This window comes from Falco naumanni, chromosome 4 (genome assembly GCF_017639655.2).
Source record: "Falco naumanni isolate bFalNau1 chromosome 4, bFalNau1.pat, whole genome shotgun sequence".
Taxonomy (NCBI): Eukaryota; Metazoa; Chordata; class Aves; order Falconiformes; family Falconidae; genus Falco; species Falco naumanni.
The window spans coordinates 104230165-104253401 of record NC_054057.1 but is presented as its reverse complement, the minus strand read 5'-3'; the positions used below and the strand labels follow the sequence as shown (position 1 = coordinate 104253401).

Here is a 23237-nt window from a genome sequence, read left to right as displayed (position 1 = left end):
AATTAACAAAAATAAGAGAAAAATATTAAAATACTGTTTTCCTGTACCTTCAAAATTTTACTTAAATTAGATACTTTACTGTAGGTAAGCTCATATCATCACCTTTGTACTAAACTCTGATCTGGTGGTATAATTTATCTTTAAACTGATCTTGATCTTAGACTGGTAAAAGAAAAGGGGATGCATTCCAGACACAATTATTACAGTTTATTAAAATCATAACACATGCCTATTACTTATATGAAAGCAGAACCAAACTAGTTAAAAACAAACAGGCAAAAAAACGTAACGTACAGTGTAAATAAACTAATTTTTGAGGCAGCAGACATGGTTTTCTCTGTAATAGGATTGCTATACCAGAAAACAGTAAAAATAAAATAAATAATAAAGGTATAAATTTCTTCTAATTATTTTCAGGTTAACTTAGTGTGCAGAGTAGAGATATGATCATCTGTGAAATTTAATGTCATCTGGACATATCTATACATTTTCTCAGCAGCAACAGAAGTTAGAATAATACTTCCAAATGATTTACATTGCTACGTTCACTTCTGTACCATTAATATGAAGGGGCAGACTGACTAACCACTAACTGATTAAAGCAAAACCAAACAAACCTAAAACCTACTATCTTACTGAAATTTAAATAAACTATATTAATGGAAATATAGGAACTGTCAGCAGTTATGTCATTTAAATTGTATTACAACTTCAGATTTTATACATATTTAAGCAGTTTGGAAGCTTCTGATAATTTTCAGGGCCAGGAACGTTTAGGAACTTGTGCCTCTAAATCTAGCAACTAGTTCTGAAGCTGTGCTCAGAGATGGGAACATTTCAAGCAGTGTATGAATTTTATAAAAAACTACTACTAAATCATTCACTGCCAGAATAACTGTGCAGTTGATGTGTTGGTAACCATTAAAATACAGGCACTAAACAATGCACAAATAAGCATAGCAAACCCTCCTGAAGGATAGCTCTCTGCTGCTGGTGCTTGTCTGTTTATCCATCCTCTTAGATCAATTGTACAGCTCATGTTTAGTGATATTACAGAAGATCTTAATTACCTTTAGACCCTTTGTGTGCTTGTAACCCAGAATATTTGCAACAACTTGAGAGCTGGAACTCGTAGAAACTTGAAGTCAGTGCACAGATCCTACATGAGATACAAGAAGGACTATCAAAACCACCATCACCTAAAATAAATATTGTCTCAATTTATGCAAGGTGTAACTATGTCTTTCCTGATAGGAGTTTCAGAGAAAACTTATTTACAGTCTCACAAAACAGCATTAAATTTCTTTACAGTGGAATGAAAATGTACTCTGCGTGTTTAGTTCTGTTGTGCACGTTGTCCACAGCTGAAGTGCAATTGAAACTAGTTGCCTCCTTGACTTGAAAAAGGTCACCCTCAAAATATAAAACTTAATAATACATCAATCAAATAACTGTAACATTTTGGGAAGGCCATTCTTAATTATCTGCTATTGCAGATAATTACTTAATAATTACTTAATTATCTGCACTCTAATACAGATAATCCCATTTTTGGAAACTGTTCTTTTCAGTCTTTTCTGTATGCAATAAAAAGACTAAATATGCAGATTTTAATGTAAAATATGACATGTATTACATGATGTGTATCTTACAACCATTACTTTTATTTGGAGTTATCTATATTTAGAAAAATATTCCAATTCCATGCATGAATGTTTGCAGAGTTTTTGATTAGGAAGCAAATACCTACTATATAGATGATAAGAGAATAGTTATATCAGTAATTTCTGTAGGAAAATCTAAATATAGTAATGTTTATACATTATAAATATTTGCATATATAGACAGAATTAATCATGGGACATCTATTTTGCATTAACATGTTTTTCTTTATTGATGTAATAATGAAGATAGAACTCACTCCCTTTAAACACATGCATGAGGCCAAACTTAGGTTTGTGGTGTGTGCAATGTTCATGGAGTATCTGATCTCATGAGTCAGTTCTACTGCCTTAGTCTTTGGTCACGTGGCTTATTTGCAAAATTAGCATAATTCTTAAAAAAAGAAATCTAATTATGATTGAAGTTTCTAACCAAACATTGCATTTAAATTAATCACTCTGGGTAATTTAAATGCAATTTCTCCTGTAAATATTTTCTATTCATTAGAAAGAGAGGTCAGTGTAGTTTATGCAATTAAAAGAAGCGCAATCACAGACTCACAGAATAACTGAGTCTGGCAGGGCCTCCTGTAGGTCGTCTAGTCCATCCCTGTGCACTAGTGGATTACCTGGAGCAATGTTGCCCAGGACTGCATCCAATTGGTTTTGAACATCTCCACAAGGTCTCGGAGCAGTGTTCTCCAGTGTTTAATCAATCACTCTTACAGTGAAAATGAAAGAATATTCCTACGAGTGTGGATTTCTTTTTCTGTTAACTTCAACAAAAAGTTCAGACGGCAGATGCAGACAGATATGACTTTATTAACCATTTAAAAAATTGGACATATTTAGAATATTTTGGGGTGTGTTCATGCTTTTCATTTTAAAACCAAGGTTGCTACATGGTGCATTAGTAATTATGCAGTCATTTACGTTAATAAACAGTTATGTATTTTAGAAAAATGTGTAAAATCTTCAAAGGGTGAAGCCATTTTATTACAAACATGCTTGAAATGTAATGTAGTTTTTTAATGTGCTCTGCTATTTCTTAATTCCAATCTGATACCTTTGTAGTTCTTGTGTTTTATCTTTTGCATATTTCACAAAAGCTAACTTTCCTTTCCTAAATCTTTAAAATATCTTTTTTAAAAAAGTGAACTAGAATTGTAGTTTTTATCTGTATTTTATGACTCTCTTCGCCATAGCAACATTTACATTTCCTCTGACTGGTATACTTTGCATGCAGTGCACAGTCTACCCTTGACTAAAATGTGGTACTTTCTGCAAAATATGTGGTAGCACAGTAAAGCAATTATGTGAACAAAGAAGGATTTTTATTGACTCCCTTAAAAAAATGAAATGCATTTTCTTTACAGATGTTGGCCCAGTAAGCTGCAGGTTAATGTCACTTTTTTAATATTTATACTGAAATCTTAACATCAGGAACATCCCAGTAGGAGGCTAAATTTTATTTCTTCCTCCATGGATGACATAATTATCTGATGCCTGTGGTACTTACATAGTTCTAGGAAGTGGAGAATAAGTGTATAGATTGTAAAAGAAAAATCACCAAAATCACAATATTTAAATGCTGTATCTTATAGAAACTGAGTAAGTAGATTTTAATACAGAAAATTAATGTTTTCTGCTATAAATTGATTTTGAATGTTCTTTCTATTCTCTCCCAAGTTCTTGTTGGTTTTGGGAAGAGCTGTGGAAGACTGCTTACCCATGTATGAAATGCTTTGCATTTCTTTATACACATAAATAAACCTTTCTCTACCCCTATATTTAATTATATTATATGATGCCATAAACTAACAGCCTATATGATAGACTACCTGGCACAGGTATGCACTAAGTGTTCTATTCTTTTTTTGTCTCATTCTTTTTAAGGAGCTTCACTGACACCTCTGACAACTTCCTCCTAGCTGTGGTGTTAAGTACAGGACCTACATGCTTGCTGCAGTATTGCACATCTTTCCTGAAAGTGTATTTCCAAAAATTCCATACATTCATACAAAGTTCCGTACATTCAATGCCAAATTCAGTATCAGTATGTGACATGTACAGGATGAGTCTGAACACGGCAAACCACTGTTAACTTAGCTATGCGTAGATGTTACATTTGGTGGAGCTCAGAAACTATTTACAGAAAGGGCTGTACTATCAAAACTCTATTCATAGTTGTTGATTATTTACTGGCATGTTTGTACTTAATTTCTATTAATTTGCATTGTATCTGATTATGGAACAATCAGGTCACTAGGGTTGTTAGCCTTTTTGTGAGAGACTGGAGACATTTAAGTGCTTGCCAGGAGAATAGTACTGTGGAAATGAGGTCAGGGACTGTAAATTAAGAGTTATTTCTTTATTTTTGAGTGCTTTAACGTAAATGCATTGCAGTAGTATAAATTTTTGGCAAAGACCATTTCTTGCAATTGTTATTAGAAAAATAGGAAATGGGAAATTAATTTCATAGTGATTTATATTATTTTTCTTTCTCTGATAATAGAAAATAATTGAAATACTTTTTTGGTATAACAAGAAACTGCTGCATATAATTTAGTTTTTCAGGAGATTCTTTTTTGCTGTTCTTCAAATAAACATAAAGTTGAATTCTGATCCAACAGAACAATAACTGTAATTCTAGTATGTTTTCCTTTAAGACTTCTAGACTTGTTTTCTTGGAAATCTAGGACACATAGCTACATAATGTTTTGAGTAATTGTTGAAATGGCTACAAAATATTTTAGAAATGCATGGGGTTTGTTTTGGAATTATCATGAAGTCATTTACAAAATCAGTCTTTGTGAACTTCTTTTGTTAAGGGTGAAAGGAGGCAGACTTCTATGAGGTCTGGCATAGAGTACTTAGCAGAACTACTGGTCCCATAATAGGTGCTCTCTTCTTCTAAAGACACATTTCAGATCCATCTGTGGTTTTATTTGTTTCACATTTACCTGATGCAGGAAACAGCACAGCATCCTCCTTTGCCTGTCTTGGTTTGTTTTACCATGTTAGTAGTGCATGTAACTCTTTTCCTGATTATACCAAACACATTTCCATGAAGGGCTCAAAACAATACTAGATTATTTGCAAATGTGGAAAGCATGACACTGTGTGCAATAGCAGTACCGAAAAACCACCTACAGTTATTTATTCTGTGTTACATTGTTTGACAGGGACCCCAACTTGACCTGAATTTAGAGCTGGAATTCTCAACATGTCTTACAGGAATCAAGCATACTGTGAACATGCTCAGGGAGCTTGCAGTCTCTGAAGGATTTTTTTTTTTTTTTACAATACAAAATAGAGTAAGAAAATTTGGTGAAGAAAATTTAAATTTTCTGGGAAAGATAGATAGGTTAAAAGAAAAGAGTTTGAAAACAAATCCCCTTCCCTTTTCTTCACTGTGTCCTTGCAAGGCCCTAAGCTCTACTCTTGCTCTTTAACAGGGTTTTTTTTTTTGTGATCTTTAGACTTTTAGACTTCATCACTTTGCAGCAAGATTTACACAGTTCCATCAAGATCCTTAAATCTGTTTTTCTTCATCAGAAAATCCTCTCAGGTTTGCTCTGGTGCTTACAGGTCTGCAGGCTGCTGTTCCTGCCACACCTGGCGGTTGAGCAACAGCCTCTGCTTACCAAGCGGCGTGTGGAGGAAGGTCCCCTTCCCTGTGGGGGGCTCCTCCTAACCCAGCCTGCAACAACCAGGGGACAGCAAGTGGCTGGAGATCCTACCCGCACCTCCGCCACTCATTTTAATAAAACACGTATTACCCAGGCAGTAAACGAGGAACAAGTAAAACAGATATATGTCCCATCAGGTATCTTCTTTAGGAGTCAATCATTAGAGGGAGGAAAGGAAGAGACATTAATGGAAAGTAAGTAAGAACAGGAGGTACTTTGGTGTGGTTGGAGCCAGATAAAGACATTAAAGTGGCATAGTTTACCATAGGTGCAAGTAGAATCGAAAGATCTGCAGTGCTTTATGAGGGCCAGGGAAAGATCATGTAGTTCACTGCAGGGCTGTCTCTTGGCAGTGTCTAAAATGAACCACGGGAAGCAGAGGGACCCGCTGGGTTTTACACAGAGGCAGGCAGTTTTTAGACTACGCAATAAAGGGTCAGACCAGTGGACTATTACTGTTATTGTTTAGGAAAATTTTTGTTTCCTATGGCCTCCCAGAAGGGGTAATGTCAGACAAACCCCTATTTCAAAGGAATTTGTAGCAATTATTAAACTGAATTGCTGACATATAGGATCTTGTAACAGCCAAGTTTCAAATCAGCAACGGAATGAAGATTTGCGTGGCTGTAACAGATTTATTATTATTATTTATTTTATTTTTAAGAAAAAGACTGTGAACCTGGATTTTGAAGGTTAGGTAAAAAGTGACAAGAATACCAGCCCAGGAAAAGGCGTAATGGAATGTAAAACTCATCTGCTGACCCTATTATTCTTAATCAAACCTTTGAGTACTAATATTTCAGAGCATGGAAATATTCTTTGTTTTCTAAAAAGCCATAAATGGGATTGACAAACTGAATTCAGCAACATATAATATGCAACTTTGATTTGTAAACTTTTATTAATGTGCTCTTGCAAATAACCTTAGGAAAAGCAATATGGATATTTTCATATGCAAAGGTTTATTACATCTAGCGTGTGTGGTAATTATTAATAGGAAATCCTTACTTGCATTCCATCTAATTGTAATTCCTTCCCATGGGAAAACTTCACAAACCATATGTATCTGAGGGGATGTGATCAAACAGGAGTAAACTCAAGTCCTGAAAACAAGTAGCAAAAATTATATTAAAGAGTATTAATACTTGTTTAAGGATTCCATTTGAAGTTGAAGTCCCATTAGAGCATTGTGTTTACGCATGCAGTTTTGTTTGGGGGTTTTGTGTTTGTTCAGGTTTTTAATGCTATCCCCTACACCCCCACCCCCACTCCCCACTCTTCCTTAAACCTTTCTCAACTGTAAGTGGACTATAAGCTTTCTAATTTAGTCTGAAAGTTATCTGCAAGTATTTCTGCAATGATTCCTCTGTACCTACAATTGTGTATGTTGCCTTGGATACCTTGACTGTACATGAGGTACTGTTTCGTAGAATATGGTGTACAATTTAGCTCATTATAAAAATGTATGAGTTTGCTATGTGTAGTGGGCTTGGGCAAACTGTAGAGTTCCTTTCTATTTATTCCAAAGGTGAAATCTAGGTATCATTCTTTATTGCCCTTGTCTTCATCTCAGATGCTAACAAAAGGATGTTTGTAATTTTTACATATATTTAGCAAGAAGAGGGCATTAAACAAAAAAAAAAAAAAAAACAAACAAAAAACCCAACCCAAAACAGTGTTAGAGAGAAACCCAACTTCAGTGCTACAGTAGGAAATTAAAAAAATCACATTGCAACTATCGTCTTTTGTTTCAGTGAGAAGAAAAAAAAAAAAAAAAAAAGAAAAAAGCTTCTACTTATCAGAGCCAGTTAACTAAGTTGAAGACAAATAAGTAGATAAACATTCAGAAAACCTTTAAACTGCTCGAAGTAATGCTCTAAACTTTTATACAGGATTTAGCTCATGTATCTACAGTTCATCAGGTATCTGCAATTTCTTCAGCAGCTATATTTCTATATAATCAATTATTTAAATAACAGACTTTTAAAGAAACAGATATAGGTCATACCTTCATGTGATCATGGCTTATATTTTGTTATTGGATCAGTCAAGTTTTATGATGAGGAAAGTTTACTTGCAACAATTGTCTCTGCCATGAATTTTGTTATATTTTATATTGTGAAAACAGAGAAATTGTGGCTGGTTGCTTTCAGTATTTGTGGAATTAGAGATCACATGACAATTCTCTTTCGTGACATATACAAAGGTGGACATTAAGTTTTAGCAGAGTACTGTATGGAAATTCTTTTTCTGTCTGTTTCAATGCAGAACAAGGACAAAAGGTCAGTCAGAAGCTCACTAGAAATCTTGAAGGTGTTTTTGCATTTTGTATCGATTCACCAATCTCTTTCTGTGTTCAGCTGATACCTGTAAAGAAACAGTTTGTATTGGAAAAAGAAATTTTCTGAGAAGGTGGATTTAGAACAAGGCTAAATTGCTACATATGGTGAATTCCTCTATGAGTATGAAAGTAAGAGGAGAAGAATTCAGAAAAAGGGAAAACTGTATTGTGCCTGTAATAGTTTATTATTCTGAGTTCTTCTCTGTTACCTACAATGGGTCGTCTTTTTTCTAAAGTGAAAACAGAACCCTTTTTTTCAGCTCTTGATAAATAAGGTATTTTATACATAATGGAGTCTACTGTCTGCTCTCCATGCTTTTTTTATGTGAGTTGTTGCTTACAGTAAAATACTGTGCATAAAACCAGGTATGGCTAATCTGTGTGACATAAATATGCATGTATGCATAAACACATTTTATTTGATATATGTACATATAATCATACTTGTGTTTACAGTACAGAAATGTATTGTTCTATGCATACATTATTGTGTATTATGCATATGTGGCGATATGTTTGCATAAACAGTAATTTTGTATTGCTATTCTGTTTCTTTCCTCTGTCATAAAGAATGCAGCCTTCTACTTTAACTAAATTGCTCATAATGTTAATTTCATTCATAGTTAGTGTAGACTTAGATGTTTACAAACCAAGAATGACTAGTTTTAACACTAAAACTCTGTATATTGAATTATACTTGTCTAGAGGAAGATGGAACTACTTCACAGGTCAAGTGTGATACCATATCTGATGAGAAGACAGCCCCTTTCTTAGTATCATTATATTTAACAAATTGCATAGTGCTTTTGTGATACCTAGTAGAGAAGCTTCGAGTAATAAACTAAGTTAATAAGCCCTCAATGAATTTAATCAATTGGCAGTGTTTCTGTAGTTCCTTTCCTTTATACTTTGCTTTATATGATGTTTGTGATTTTATGAATGCAACAGCTAAAGTAGCTATTCAAATTAACGTATAATGATTGCTTGTTCTGTTTTGTTGTTTTCCAGCTCCCTCAGGCTCAAAAGGTAAAATATTTTAATCAAATCTTACTCATTCAAAGTAGTCACCAGTTCTTCATGTTTCCATGGTGTTGTGAGTATGGTACAGTAGTGATCAGTGAAACAGTTCACTGTAACGAGGGCGCTGGAGCTGAGCAGCAAGAAGGGTAGCTGACAGCAAGGCCAGCTAAGGTACTTGCTGAGAGTAGCTCTTCAAACGTGAGTTATTTTAACATGATAGGCATATAGTAGCCTATAGCTTTAAAACAGCAGGGAAGCTATTTTGTCAACAATTTGAAATAATAGTAAGGATAAAAAAAAATCACCCCATTACTCCATGTGAAAGATCTCTGGGTCATTTTGTCTGTATTGTAGACTGCAGCAGCCGTGGTATAGCTGGTACCCTCTCACTGCTCCCCACTGTATCTATCAACACACCTTTGAATACATCCAACATTTTACTTCTCTAATAGGTTGCATACAGTTTTCATATAATATGCTTTTGCCTTTAAACAACTTTTGCATTGATACGGTGTGTTACCAGAGTCAGCACTGTGCATCATGATAGCACGACTGTGGCAGACGTAAATAATTGCTTGGTGCCTGTTGTTACCATCCTTGCATATTTCACAAATATAATTAAAGCTTACAGAAAACCTAGATGCTGCTTTGTGGTTTGCAGTGAAAAATATCAAAATGAAAAAAATATGGAATATAATGGGAAACTACAATACTCACTCATCCAAGTTGGTTGCCTTGTGCTGGGTAAAGTGCATTTAAATAAAAAAGTCATAGCAATTAATCAGTTAAAAGTCACTATTATTAGTAGTCTTGGACAATGATCAAAGGTCAGTTTTTAATGAAAGCTATAGGTTAAGCAATCTTCAATGAATAGCTTTTACAGAAAAGTGAGGGCATCCATGGAACTCAAAATTTTAAAATGGTTACTTAATATATTTCATCAAGTTTTTTGGTTTAAAAAGCAAGAAATATGAGCATGGAAGCCTTTAATTTTATGTTGTTATGTATATTTGAAATTTCCTTGCTTGCGGAGCTCAGAAATGCTATTTCAAATCTACAGGTAATATGGTATTTCGTGACACGGGACTATATCCATAGTTTTTTCTTGCATTTTGGTAGTTGCAGCGCCTACCAAATGTGACATGGTAACAAAGATTGTTGCTTTTTATTGTTCTTCTGGAAATAGACAGTCTAAAGAAATCTTTTATTTACAGCTTCCTGGAGAAGTAGAAGGACTAAAAGACTGGCTAGACTGACTAACCTTGGCTTTTTCATGTTCACCTGCTTGTCTAAAGTTTTATGACAAATGGTTCTCTTTAAAGTTTGCAGAAAGAAGAGGCAGAGTGAGGTTATAATATGCTGGTGCAGAAAGATAGAAGCAGTCGGACTGCTTATGAGAATTGTGTCATGTGGTGCTATATTACATGTTCTGATGTCCAGAATTCTGAGTTATTAAATAATATTCTGGTACAAATCACTCAAGTGCCAGGTTAGCGAAAAAGCACAGAGTTTTCATGGAAGGTAAAAAATGCCAGTTTTCGGTGCGTTTACCCCTTGAGCAAACTGATGCAGAACTAAAGCCGTATTTTGTATACATATGCATAATGCCTACTTGACTGTATGCTACTTTCATGCAGGGAAAGAGGAGAGGGGTGGGGAGGAAGGAATGGGATGGGGAGGGAGGACAGATGCAAGTAATTCACAAGGACTCTTGATAACTTTAGGTAAGACATAAGCCTTTTCATAAATATGGCCTCATAGTTTATGAACAAAAAAAGAGAATCTCTTGCTGTCTGCAAGGCGAAGAGAAGCAGCTCAGGGCTGACACATGCCTTTATGAATGACTTAGTCACTAATGTACATGTTTTGCCATATGGTGTCTGAACTTGTACTGTATTTTTGTTGGAATCTATGTATCATCTTGCAAATGTTTTCTCTACAAATATTTCAGTCATGTCTCTCTAAACATGTTCACTTTAATCTTTGAGTGATCTGAAAAGAAAATGTGGCATTCCAAGTTTACCTTTGCTATTTTATATCCGATATAAATACTTGGTCATCTTGATGAAATGCGTTATGTCTTTTATGTGAAACATTTTGGCTACAGTATTCTCGGTGTTTATTCAATGTTCTGTGGTGATTAGCTATTGATTTTGAACACCTGTAGGTTCACAACTCTCTACCGCAGTTAAATAACAATTACAATCTGTTCCTGTTATGCTATCTGCTCTAAACCAAATTGTTGCAAATTCAGAATTGGAGTGCAGGTGAAATGAAGCATGAGGAGTTTAAGGTGGATGTCTGTTGCACCATGATATTGGTCTTGAAAAGATCTTTTTCATATACCCTATACTTAAAATAGAAAATACCACAAAAGTAAAAAATAAAATAAATAAAAAAAAAATCCCAACTCTGATTTCTGGAGATAGAGATGATGATTTAATACGGTTATTTATCTTTCAGAAGACAGTATGTCTAGGAAGAGATAATTTATCTTAAAGAAAGAGCTACTTATACAGACAAATGGAACAAATTCATGTGAATTGTATGTCCTTTATGTTGCTTTTCTGCATGTTTTTAGGTTACCATCCCATGGGGCTATAAAAATAGTAATAAACCAAATAAATTTACCAGTTTTCAGCCTTTTTCAGTTTGGCTTCCAAAATGACCTTTATCTTTGAAACACTTTTGAAAAAGCAGTTTTTGTATACATAGATGAGCAAAAGCTCTTCTTCCTTAATATCTCAAGAAGGTATTTTGTTTCCTAGTAGGAAAGCTTTACTTGCTTTCTTGAGAAAACAAAGCAGGATTCAAAATCTGTTGTCCTACTGTTCTGCTGTTCTCTTCTAGTTAGCTTGTGTGAAGATGTAGAAGTGAATAAATTAGGCACACAAATAGGCAGCTGATAGTTGCATTTAGGAACATTTAGGAAGGAGTATGGTTTTGGGGTTTTTTTAAAATGATTCTCTCATGAGCAGAATCATATTTTGTTCATATAGAAATGTTTTGATGATATTTGTTGCCCAAAAGTTCCTGACAACTTTCTTCTCTCTTTCTGTTTTATCCCTTAATTTCTGTAAGTAGTGTTTTGCCCTCCTTTTATCTTGATGCTATCATCTTTCAGCCATTTGGGACCATCATTTATCATCATTTTCCTGCATCATTTTCCTTCTTGTACTTTGAAGTGTTGAATTAACTGTCACTGGGAATAGCAGATTTGCAATTATTTTTTTTATTTTCTATTTCATTGAAGTGCATGACTAGTGATTTTAGCATTTTTATAAAATTATAAAGTTACATTGAATCTAATGTAGTACAAAATAATCATGAAGTAAACACTTTGACCCTGATTTAGCATTCTTTTGGATCTGTTTCCTGCTGACAAGAGGCTATTGTCTTTCAGTTTTGTAATGTATATATGAGTGATCCATTCAGAAAACTGCACTAAAAGTTTCACTTACATATTAATCACAATCTTACATTTAGTTTCCAAGTTTCTCTCTCACAATTCTCAACAATTAAGCTGATTTTTAGCAACATTTTTGAGTAAGCAATTCGCAGCTTCTAAGTAACTATTTCATATTATGAGGTTTTTTTGATGTTCCATTTTGTGTGCTAAATATGGAAATGTGTCTCCAACTTAATACGCTCACACAGGTTCCTGTATTGTCCCAGGTCATAATTTGAATCTAAGCCAAAATAATAGCTATTCCTTATTTTTGTAGTCTATATTAAAACACAATTAAATGGTTGAATTCCAACTCTCTGATGCTTCCAGCGTGCCCCATTACTCTACTCGGCACATGAAAGCACAGCAGTTACAGAAGACAGCACCTTCTGAAGCCAGTCTTTGTAGAGTAGGGAAAGGAAGAAGGCAGGTGGGTTGGGAAGGTGGCAGAGTTATAACAAGACAGTGAAGAAAACCCAAAAGCTTCAGTAGGAACCTCGTACTTCAAATACACCCTTACAGAACTGCTGTCTGCTGTGGGTAAAGTTTCAGCAGCAGCATTGTGGCAACCGCTGTCAACACTGGTGCCTTGTCAGAGGGTTTGCTGCGTTTCACCTCACTTTTAGTCCCTGTGAATATAGTAATGTTTTCCTCCTACTTTTTAACTGGCTTTTCCCAAGGCTGTGTAGACTATGCCAGCAGACTTTGACCTGTATCCTCACTCAAGTCCCTTAAATTCTGTTTCCTTCCAGGTCTACAGACCAAAGGTTCTTCTGTCAGCATAGCTGCACAGCCCTCCTCAAACAGTTGCTTGAGTGCCTCTGGTTAGCCCCATCACATCTCCTAACAATGCTTCATTTTTTGATTCAGAATGGTAGCTCCAATTTTAAGCTCTGTCCTCTAGATATAACGGCCTGTGGACCTTTTCTGCATTTCAATCTGCTGATAATTTAATTACATGTTGTGGAAATCTAAGCTTCTGTTGTGGGATGTGAAAAATCAACTAGGAACATTGTAGATCTAGAGAGATTATAATTCATAAGAATATTGTAGGGCTGGAGATTAGTTTATGAGCAAACTTGGGCATTGTTGTGGTTAGTTGTTTTTCCATGGCTCAGAATTGGTGGGAGGTGAATCTGACTTTACTTGACACTATATGCTGCAACAGATATCCTGTTCTGTGGAAATGCACTATGGTTACTATAGTAAGTGCAAAAATTAGAACTATGTCAAGCAATAAAAAAAGTTAGTGTAAAAAAAGTCTTATTTTGTTTTGCTAGACATTGTTTAAATTGGAAAAAGAAGTCTGGATAGAATTAGCACTATGCAAGTTAACTTCTAAGCTGAGCTGAACAGTCCTGCTAGAATTTCCTGATATATACCATAGGCATATAAATCTGTATTTCAAAAAAGATATTTTGAGCTCTCAGATCTAAAATTTTCTTCAATGAATATCTTTTTAATGTGGTGAAAGTTGGTGAAAAAATTTTAGAAACTCTGATACAGGTTGTGGTTGTATAACACGTAAAGTCTAAAGACTAAAAGGTACTGGAAAAAATGTGAGGTTTAGACCTCAAAATTTGTTTCCTTTCTGTAATTATAGTTCAAAAACTTGTAAGGAAAAGTAGAATTGCCCCATCAAATTTGCCTTTTATTTTAATTAATCTGTGTATTGTTTATTTTGCTTTTTTAAATTAATCAGTAACAATTAGGAATGTGTATATTTAACAACATATAAAAAACCCACTTCATAGACAGCTAAACTGAAACAACATTGCATATTGTCTTTGAAAAGAAGTCAGGAATAACATCTAAAAAAGGATACAGGCTTTATTACTGCCCTTACTTGTTGCTCCATCTCAGGAGACATTCACTGGTCTGTTGCTGGCAGAGCCTGGGTCAGTGTTATCATCGCACAATATAGGTAGACTTGAATAACATATTAACACCAATAGATACAGACACTACTAATTCTGTGTTAGAAATTCTGGACAACCTCCTGTAATTCTTCTCGACTATACACTCCTAAGGAAAATGTTTCAGGGATCCTTCTCAAATTCCTGTTGCCATAATGGAAACACCTAAGCAAATGGGTATTCCTTCCTGATGATGTGTTTCTAGAGTAATTCTGGAGCCTTCCTTAACCTTAGTCCTGGGAGATGGATGTTAGTGCTCGAAGTGAGGGTAAACTCTCTTTAGTTTGTATGCTTTGTGTCGGGAGTAAGTGGATGCTTGTTTCTTTGTTGTTTCTGGAGATTTATTTGGGGTTGTTCTGAGGGGGCTAACCCTGTACAGCAAAGAGTTAAAGGGAAAACTGCAGCAGCTACATTTATTTCTAAAAGGAGTTTTTCTCCGATTATAAAACTATTATTGCTAGGCGTTACAGGTCTGTGACTTCCTCAGAGAGTTCTGTTTCTGTATTCTAAACAGCCAAGAGTCATTTAGCCTGGCAATGCATTTTTTCCTCTTTCTTGATACGATTTTAAAAGGCTTGTTATTGTTTGCTAAACTTTCTATCAAACTGAGTGTCCATGGCCCTTGTATGGATTCCTGCCTATAACTGTTGCCACTATGTCTTTTCAATAGAACAGCTTGTTGGGGCAAATGACTAATGCTGCCTCTTTTGTTCATCATTTTAGACTGTAGATGATAAATTACAAAATCCTGGAATCTAGTTGAAAACTGTGTTTTTCTTTGGGGATCTAGTTCTAGTTTTTCTTGCCAATGTCATCCAAAGTAGCCTAGCAATTCTGGGACAAACCATACTGGTGCAAGCTGGAGAAACTACAAGAACTTACTTTTTTTTTGCAATACTTTTAGATGAATATGTTGAAAAATTAATATGCCATAGCATAATTCATTCAGACTTCAAATGAACTGAACTCAGACATTGAAATACATGTATTTTTACCATTGTAATTCCGTATTTTAGAAAGCCATAGCAATAATGAGTTAAACTACTGTTTATGTGAGGATATCTTCCCAGAGTTTAAGAAATAAGAAGCATTGGAGGGGCTGTACAGTTCAGCAGTCTTCCACGAGCATATATACACCTCTATGTGTCAATCCATACATATTTAGTATTCCACTGAACTGAAGTCCCATAAATTCTTATTGCATCAATTTGACATTTTTGTAGGTTCATTATCCAGTCAAGCACTGTCAAATCACTGGCATTTCATAGCTCTTTGAGGCTAAAGTTGCCTTGCATTTTTCTTGTAATGGTGATTCTACTTAAATGGTGGCAGAGTTCTGTTTAAATATTCCCAGAATTGCCTGACAGAAGAGTTCTTCTAGTTTTACTCATGATGTAAAAGAGATGGGAATACCTTCTGCTAAGGGCAAGAAGGAAAGAAATTAATTAATGAAGATCTTCTGTGGAAGTTAAACCCAGAAAGAGATTGAATTGAGGTTTGCATTGTTGCTTTTGTTTTATTAATAAACCCTAAAGGGAATTATGTTATTGTGAGTTGATATTCTTAGTAGAAGATGAAATTTGCAGTGTATTCAAATGTAGAACTAAATGAGAAATTACCAGCTCAGCAGAAAGGTAGAAAATGGAAGAATTTTTTAAATGATTAGTGGAACAACAGCTGGTGCAATATGAAAAGGTAATTGTACACTGGCAGTATTGAAAAAGAGATGCTCATTCAGCATAGGGAGGAGTCCTTTTTTCAGGTTTTCAGAGGAGAAACTTGAATATGAAAAAATATTCTGCAAAGGAACTCTGCCTGTGTAACGTGGTTTGCTTGGGTTCAAGGGTTGCAGTATGCAGTGCGCCTTTGCCACAAGGAGGACCGTAATGAGCCTTCACGTTGCTTTCACATTACTGTGGAGAATTGATTCAGGATCAAACCACTGGTGTAGACAGCAGAAACCACTCAAGTCTTACACATTGTTGGGGACATCCAGGTGCATCCACTGGTCCTATACTGTCTGAAGAAACAGGCAGACCAATACAGGTCAATACCTTGGTCTGAGTAGGAGAATAGTGAAGGTTACTGAAGTCTGAGAGAACTGAATTTAGAGAGGAAGCACAGACTGATCGTGCTTGTGAAGGAAAATGACTTTGTATGTGAACTGGCACAGACAATCTGTGTTCGCTCTCATGAACATATCTTCCGGAGTCATTAAGGGAGATGCTGATTACAGCACACATCAACTGCAGTCCTTAATCAAAATGAATGAGTCAGAGAACAAATTAATTGCATTGGAGTAGAAGAAACTGAATTAAACTTTAGGCCTTTTTTTTTTTTTTTTTTTTCTTTTCTTGATTTCTTGATTTCTTGTTTTGTTTTGTTTGGTGTTTTCTGGAGGGAGTGTGTGGGGTTAGGTTTTTTTAAATTATTTTTATTTTCCTAAACAGTGACCACTGTGTTTTACGAGGTGTCCTCCTTCCCCATATTACATTCCATACCTGCAAAGTAAAACATTCCAATATTCAGGTGAATAAAGTTTCTTGAATAAAATCTCTGTGCAGAATTCCTATGATAAGGTAAACCCAGGGCTTTGTTTTGAAATGCATAGGGCTTATGTAAACATACTAATTTGGCTTTTGGAAAAAGCAGGATTTTCTAGCTATTCTGTAGGGCATAAATATCTGTCAGAGTAAGGAAAATCTGAAAGGACAGGCACTTAGTGCCATACTGTGTATAATCTGAGTTCTGTGGTGTTCAGCATGAAGATGACTTTGCAAGAGTCATGCTGATGTCAGACATTTAAGATGGTTAGTGCTTTTATACATACAGAGCTAAATAAATATAGGAAACTATATGTAAATATATTTTTTTCTATTAATATAAATAAATAATATAGGCCTGGTCCCATTTGCCTCTTTTAAGAAATGACTCTATAAGAAAATGACTTTGATACCTGTAATAATTTTTTAAAGCTGTCATGTTTTTCCACTTTTATTTCTCTGTCCAAATTTTTTAGATCCTTCTAATTATTTTCTTTCCTTTTCATTTGACTAATTTTAATTTGATGACTGAAGCATCTGATAATGCCTTAAGCATTGCTCTTGAATTCATATTTTTATTTGTGTTAGTTTCCTTCTGTTTCCAGTAATCCAAAACCAATAATTTGAAGGAACTGGAATTCACATCCACTTCTGAAATGAGGAAGTACTTTTTTCAAAAATTGCAAGTGACCTTAACAAGCGTGTGTATGCAGACACATTTAAGTAGAAGGAAATTCTAAGTGCACAGATACCATCACCGGCCTGAAACTGTTAAACTGTTTCTCAGGAATTACTTTATGGTTATATTTTACCAATATTCCTAAAAAGACAGCAACAATTTATGTCTTTCTAGAATTTTCAGAGGCCTAATGAAATTATATGCTCAAGTGCTGACAGAGATCAGTCATATTTGGAAACTAAACTTCCTGAAGCATCTTTGAAAATTTCATCCCTAGGATATGGCAGCAATATCCAACAAAACCATTATTTGAGATTAGTTTTGTACTATTCCGCCAATTTTTATTTGGTTGTATCTTATACCCTGCAGGACATTGTACTGAATCTGGGAAGTGTTTAGATGCATTTGAATGCTGCTTCTTATATTGCTTAATTTTATAGCAAAAAATACTGAGCAATAAAATGTTTCAAAAGGCACTTCAAAGCACATACCTTTTCCTTAGTTCACATCTGTTGGTAGCCTCAAGTGTTGGAGCTTGCCAGTGGAATTTTTATTTTCCTGGAGGGCTGGGGATGAAGCAGCTTTTGTTTCCTTGCCTTTTTCTTTATATTATGTAAGCGCTTGAAGGAAATAAACCAGCAGTAATTGATATGCTGCTAAATAGGTGAGAAACAGGACTTTAATGTCAGTCAGAGCCTATGTGTGTTAACTAATGTGGTGTCCCAGGTAGAGAATAAGATCAGACACTTATCAGGGATCTAAAGATACAAAGAAGAGATAGAAAGGAGCTTGATTTGTTGATGCTTGGTCTGATGTGGAAAGAGACATTATTAAGCATTGGAAAAACCCCAGTATAATAGAAGAGGGGGAGAAAAGGAACAGAGGGGTTTCTTTGAGAACAGAACAAGAATTCAAAACAGAGTGTTGGAGGAACTGGAAGTCGTTAGTGGCTCTGCATATATGTATTTAGATGAGTTTCCAACATTTGGGTGAATTTTAGTCCAAATTAATCCCTCTTTGTGAAGCCAGTTGGTCTACCAGCAGCATTTTGTTTCAGCAGAAACTATATATATAACAAACAAATTACTGTGTGAACATGTGTTTGTCAAACCTTACCCTTTGTTTCCCATGAACTCTGCCAGCCCCCAGAATATGTGGGGGTTAGTAAGGGTGAATCGAGCAAGCTTAGCATGTAGCTTTAAACAATTTTGAATCATCAGACTGTGGGGAATTAATATGCCACATAAAGCATACCTTTGTAAAAATGGCAGTAATTATTAGTATTAGTTACTCATACTAGTTACTCCTAAGGGACTGGAAGGATAAAATTGGATGAGGTACAGCCCATTTAAAGATTGAGATTAAATTCGTGGTGCTTCATGTTTCAGTCATTCCCAAGGACCCTTGGCTGTAGTAACTATTAACCGCCCATCTGGTGACGTATTGCATTATATTAGGATAAATATAATCCTCTGTATTTGCCAATATCAGTACACCACCACCCCCACCACCACCCCCGATTTTATGTGTAACCAAGTTATTTGTTCTGCAACAATGCATTGTCTGCTTATGAAAAAAAAAAATATTTTTTTGATGTTTCCTGTAAGAAATGTTTGACTACAGTGTTTTCTTTTTTACATGCCTACATAATTCTTTTCTGAGCCTATGACTTTGTGATGTCAGATCGATGAGTTTGGGAATCATAAGGATTGTTTACATTTTCTTTTTGGGAAAAACAATAATTGAGTAACCAAAGAGTTTATTACTCATTACACAATAATGTGAAATGTTAAACATAATACAATTATGCAGAGACTTTATTATATATCAATTTTGTTATTCTGAGTTTGTGATATTTTTCATAAGTATTTGCTGATGATTAAAAAAAGTAAAATAACCATAGCCAGTCCTGAGGATATCAGTGACAAATGTTCATTATGAATGTAACTAATATAAGTTGAATTTGTATCAGCGATTAGACAACATATTAGTCATTGGGGTTTTTTCTTAGAATCACTAAATTTTTCAAACATTGCATGAGCTGTTACAGAGTTCTGCTGTGTGTAAGGAATTGTCAGACTTGCAAAGTAAGAATGCAAAATACCTAGATCATGGCTTCCTTTGCAATTTATTAATGGATTCTCACATTAATTGTCTTAGCAGAAATACCCAGTGGCTAACATTCTACTATTTCAAAGTATTTCTGCCAAAATGTCATTGCCCAGGGAATAAAGCTGTGCTCCTCTGCAGCAGATAATTCCTCACAATCTAACCGCAATCTAACTATTTGTGTGAAGCAAATACTGCAGCTTGAGTTGGTGACTCGGTGGAACATTGCAGATGCAAGTCATCTATCATCCCGTTATTTGCTGACTCCACTTATGGAAGTGGCCAACAACCTGTTCATCTGCCAAACAAAGAAAAAAACAAACAGGCTGGACTATAAGATTGCACTTTTATAGAAATGATTGCAGCAGCCAACCCTTGGTGGTACTTGCAGATATCATAATTACAGGGCAATCATTCTCTGCGTGCTTCCATAGTTAGTTTTGAGAGTTAATGTGAAGAGTTAATGACCTGTTATCTCAGATTTTCCCAGGAACTCCAGACTGGGATTTTTTTCTCCATTTGAAGAATTTCAAACACACTAAAACTTTACTGACAGTCCCTTGGCTGACATCCTATCCGATGAATTTTTTTCTCATCTCATGAGAGTGAGTGGACTCATAAAATAATACCGAATGGATACTTGACAAATACATGTCAGAGAACAACAACCCTGGGCAATCATATAAAATCTCTGAACGCTCCAAGATGTCACCCCATAATCAGCAGAATGCTTTTTCACTTCCTAGTGTACATGTATGTGTTTGGGACTATTGACTGTCATACCACAGAAGGCTCCTCTCCATACAAATCATGTCAGCGTGCTTGACTGTACTACTCTGGCCAAGGAGAGTAAATTCTGATGCTAGTTCAGCCCCATTTGATTTTCAAGTGCAACCTCTGAACTCCCAGTGTTTTGTAGAGTAGTTGGTTTAGACTTTTTTGTTGGCGTTTTTATTTAATAATTTACTATTTCATAATAGAGCAAGGATCATATCAGGGCTAGAAAGATCTCTTTTTATTAAAAAGGAAAACAAACAAACAAACCCAAACATGATCATAAGTTGGTTCCACCTCATATCCCTATTGATTCCTTATCAGATGTAAACCTTCTTGATACTAAACCCCATTTGTGTTCCGTCTGGTGTCTGCAAACATTACTGCTCAAGTGAGATGGTGCCATGCTTCAGGAAATATACTTATTTAGGAAACTGAAACCCTCCTGAAGCAGACTGGGAGCTGCAAGACATGTAATGTTCTAGACTTTGTCTGATTTGTTAATATGAAACATGCTTCATCAAATATCTTGGTTGTAGTATATGACTTGTGTTCTCAAAATCTGGGGAGTTGATATCTGTGAGCAATGTCACGCTCTTATGGCCAATGATAAGCGTTCTACATGTTTCTCTTGAATGGAACCAAGGTCAGGAGATCTGTTTTCTCCCTAAATTGAAGAAATATGTTGAAACCTGATGTGCAGAATCATCTAATGCTTCATGCCACCTCTTTGTCCAGCAAACTGAAACCAGATGGAGCAAAGATGCTCCTGGGATCCTAATTGGCTGGTCATCCTTTCTGCCGCTTGTGTTAGCTGATGAGATCTCAGTCTGGACCAGAGCAAAGTGTATGGAGCTCATGACCTCTTGTTCCTTGCTGGGAGAAAACAGCCTGAGGCAATTTTGCCAGAGCTGACACTGGGAAAGATGTAGAATAGAGCTCCAACTGCTTTGCTACTGCACATGCTGCTTCCACAATCCACATTTTAGCCCCTTTGTATCTGTCATGGGACACTGCAATAGGAATGAAGATGAGGCATCTTTCCTGCCAGTGCAGATGGTGGGGTGGGCAGAGCTGGTATATGGAGACCAGCTTGGGCTGGGCTGCACTGACTGCAAGTCTAACTACCCAAGTGTCATTTAGATAAATTGCCTTATCTCATTGAAAATTAAGATAATGTAATTGAAAAATGCAATCATATGTCTGTAATTGTTCCTTAGTTCTTAGAGATAGTATTTCTTTTTCAAATATAGCTTGCTGATGATCAGGGATTGGTGTTGATGACAACTGTTGCCATGCCAGTATTTAGTAAGCAAAATGAGACTGTAAGTATTCAGACTATTTCTGTCATGTGATAATGGGGTGACTGCAGTGAAGTTGCTTTCAGGGACCCAATAAGATTTTAGCCAACTCTAAAAATCTTTTTTCTCTTCTTATTTTGTCTGCAGTTAATAACCCGATGTTAACATAAAAATGTGGACAAATAATCCCAAATAACTGTACTCTAGAAACCACAGTAAAATAATTAAACCCTATGTCTAAGACAAAATTTCAGATGATGGTGGGCCTTTGGGTTTTCTTACTTTTATATTACCTTTTTGCAGCAAATATTTTATATCCTTTTCTTCTTTGCACTCATATGCTTCTATTTCATAAACTCAGAATGTAATTAGTCATATGTATAATATGTATAGATCTGTTTATCTTTGCTAATTTAACAGGTTATTAAAGAAAATGACACGTACTTTCCCCTTAATGCTTAATCTTTCTCCTTTTTTTTTATCAAATTGCAGAAGAAATTGGCAAAGAAGGCAGAAACGTGTTTTTATATCAAAACCTATTTTGCATGAGGAAGTTTTCTGTTGAGGGGCTCAATAGCTATCAAAAGTTTGCATGCCTTTTCTATGTGAATTGCGGATAGAGAGGAGCAGTGTTATTGATTAAATAGCTATTTGATCAGATGAGTTGTACCAGTGCCTGCTTTCCCCACTTTTTAAATGATTTGTCTATCTATTCACTTGTGCAGAGTAGCTGCAATGTGAAATGAGCAGTGAGAATGTTCATTGTTATTGTGGTTCCGAGTGCATCTTTTATTGTTCTTTTCAGAGATCTAAAGGGATTCTTCTGGGAGTAGTTGGCACAGATGTTCCAGTTAAAGAGCTTTTAAAAACTATTCCGAAATACAAGGTAATACACAAACGATAACATGTCCTTTATACTCAGTATAATATAACATAATTTATTTAGCACATTTAAATTGTTTATATTGAAATAGCTCCACTATTTCACTCATTTTCCTCAGGAAATGTAGCTCTGTAATGTCTGAGATTGGGTGAATTTTTTAATACCAAAATGAATATATGCCTTGATCTTCACATTTTTGCAAATCAGTGTGTTTTGGAAGGTAATATTGTCTGTAATAAAATCAATGAAGTGATTAAACCATACAGTATAACCGGAATACCACACAAAATAACCAGAAATACATACTGAAAACTTCTGTGAATTTGTATGAAAACCATATAAAAATGTATCCTTAATATTACTGTAGGCTTCCTGCCTGTGTGTGGCATTTCCTGTTCGAATTCCATGTCCCACATTAGTTGTCTACTTGAATTCAAGCAAGTGGCACATTTTGGGAACCTGAACAAGTTCCTGCTTAGCAGACTAGTGGTTCTTCCGCTCCTACCCAGTATTTGCTAGAAAATTCCCTCTACTTAGTTTTACAAAGTCAGGGACAACTCTACTCTAAAATGCTTAAAAAACTAATCATCATAATTTTTTTCAAAATTTCACGTACTTCATCTACTGTGGGATGTTCGTAACTCAGTAAAAGTAGGCTTCAGGCAAATGCAAAGATGTAATTACTTTTCATTTACATTTGATGCAATACCTTAGTATTTCACTATTTCTTTGTGTCTGAAATACTTTATTATGTTGTTTTATTTACAAATGAAAATTAAATCAATTTTTTCCAGTTAATTCCTAGCAGAATTTTTTTGCTATTTTGCAGTAGCTACATTTTGACATGTATCTGTATTGAGCATAATTTTA

At 35.2% G+C, this 23237-nt stretch overlaps 1 protein-coding gene across 5 annotated transcripts in view; it reads left to right on the top strand.

Annotated features, from left to right (window-relative positions):
* Positions 1-23237, top strand: part of CACNA2D3 (calcium voltage-gated channel auxiliary subunit alpha2delta 3) — a 468514-nt gene that overhangs the window by 324713 nt on the left and 120564 nt on the right. For all 5 annotated transcript variants that reach the window (XR_005827594.1, XR_005827596.1, XR_005827595.1 and 2 more), the window contains 3 exons: positions 8703-8720; positions 21437-21508; positions 22290-22370. Coding sequence is in view for 2 of the 5 variants with exons in the window: in XM_040592380.1 (XP_040448314.1) it covers positions 8703-8720; positions 21437-21508; positions 22290-22370 (171 nt within the window). In the remaining 3 variants the exon portion in view is untranslated. The remainder of the gene's footprint in view (positions 1-8702; positions 8721-21436; positions 21509-22289; positions 22371-23237) is intronic.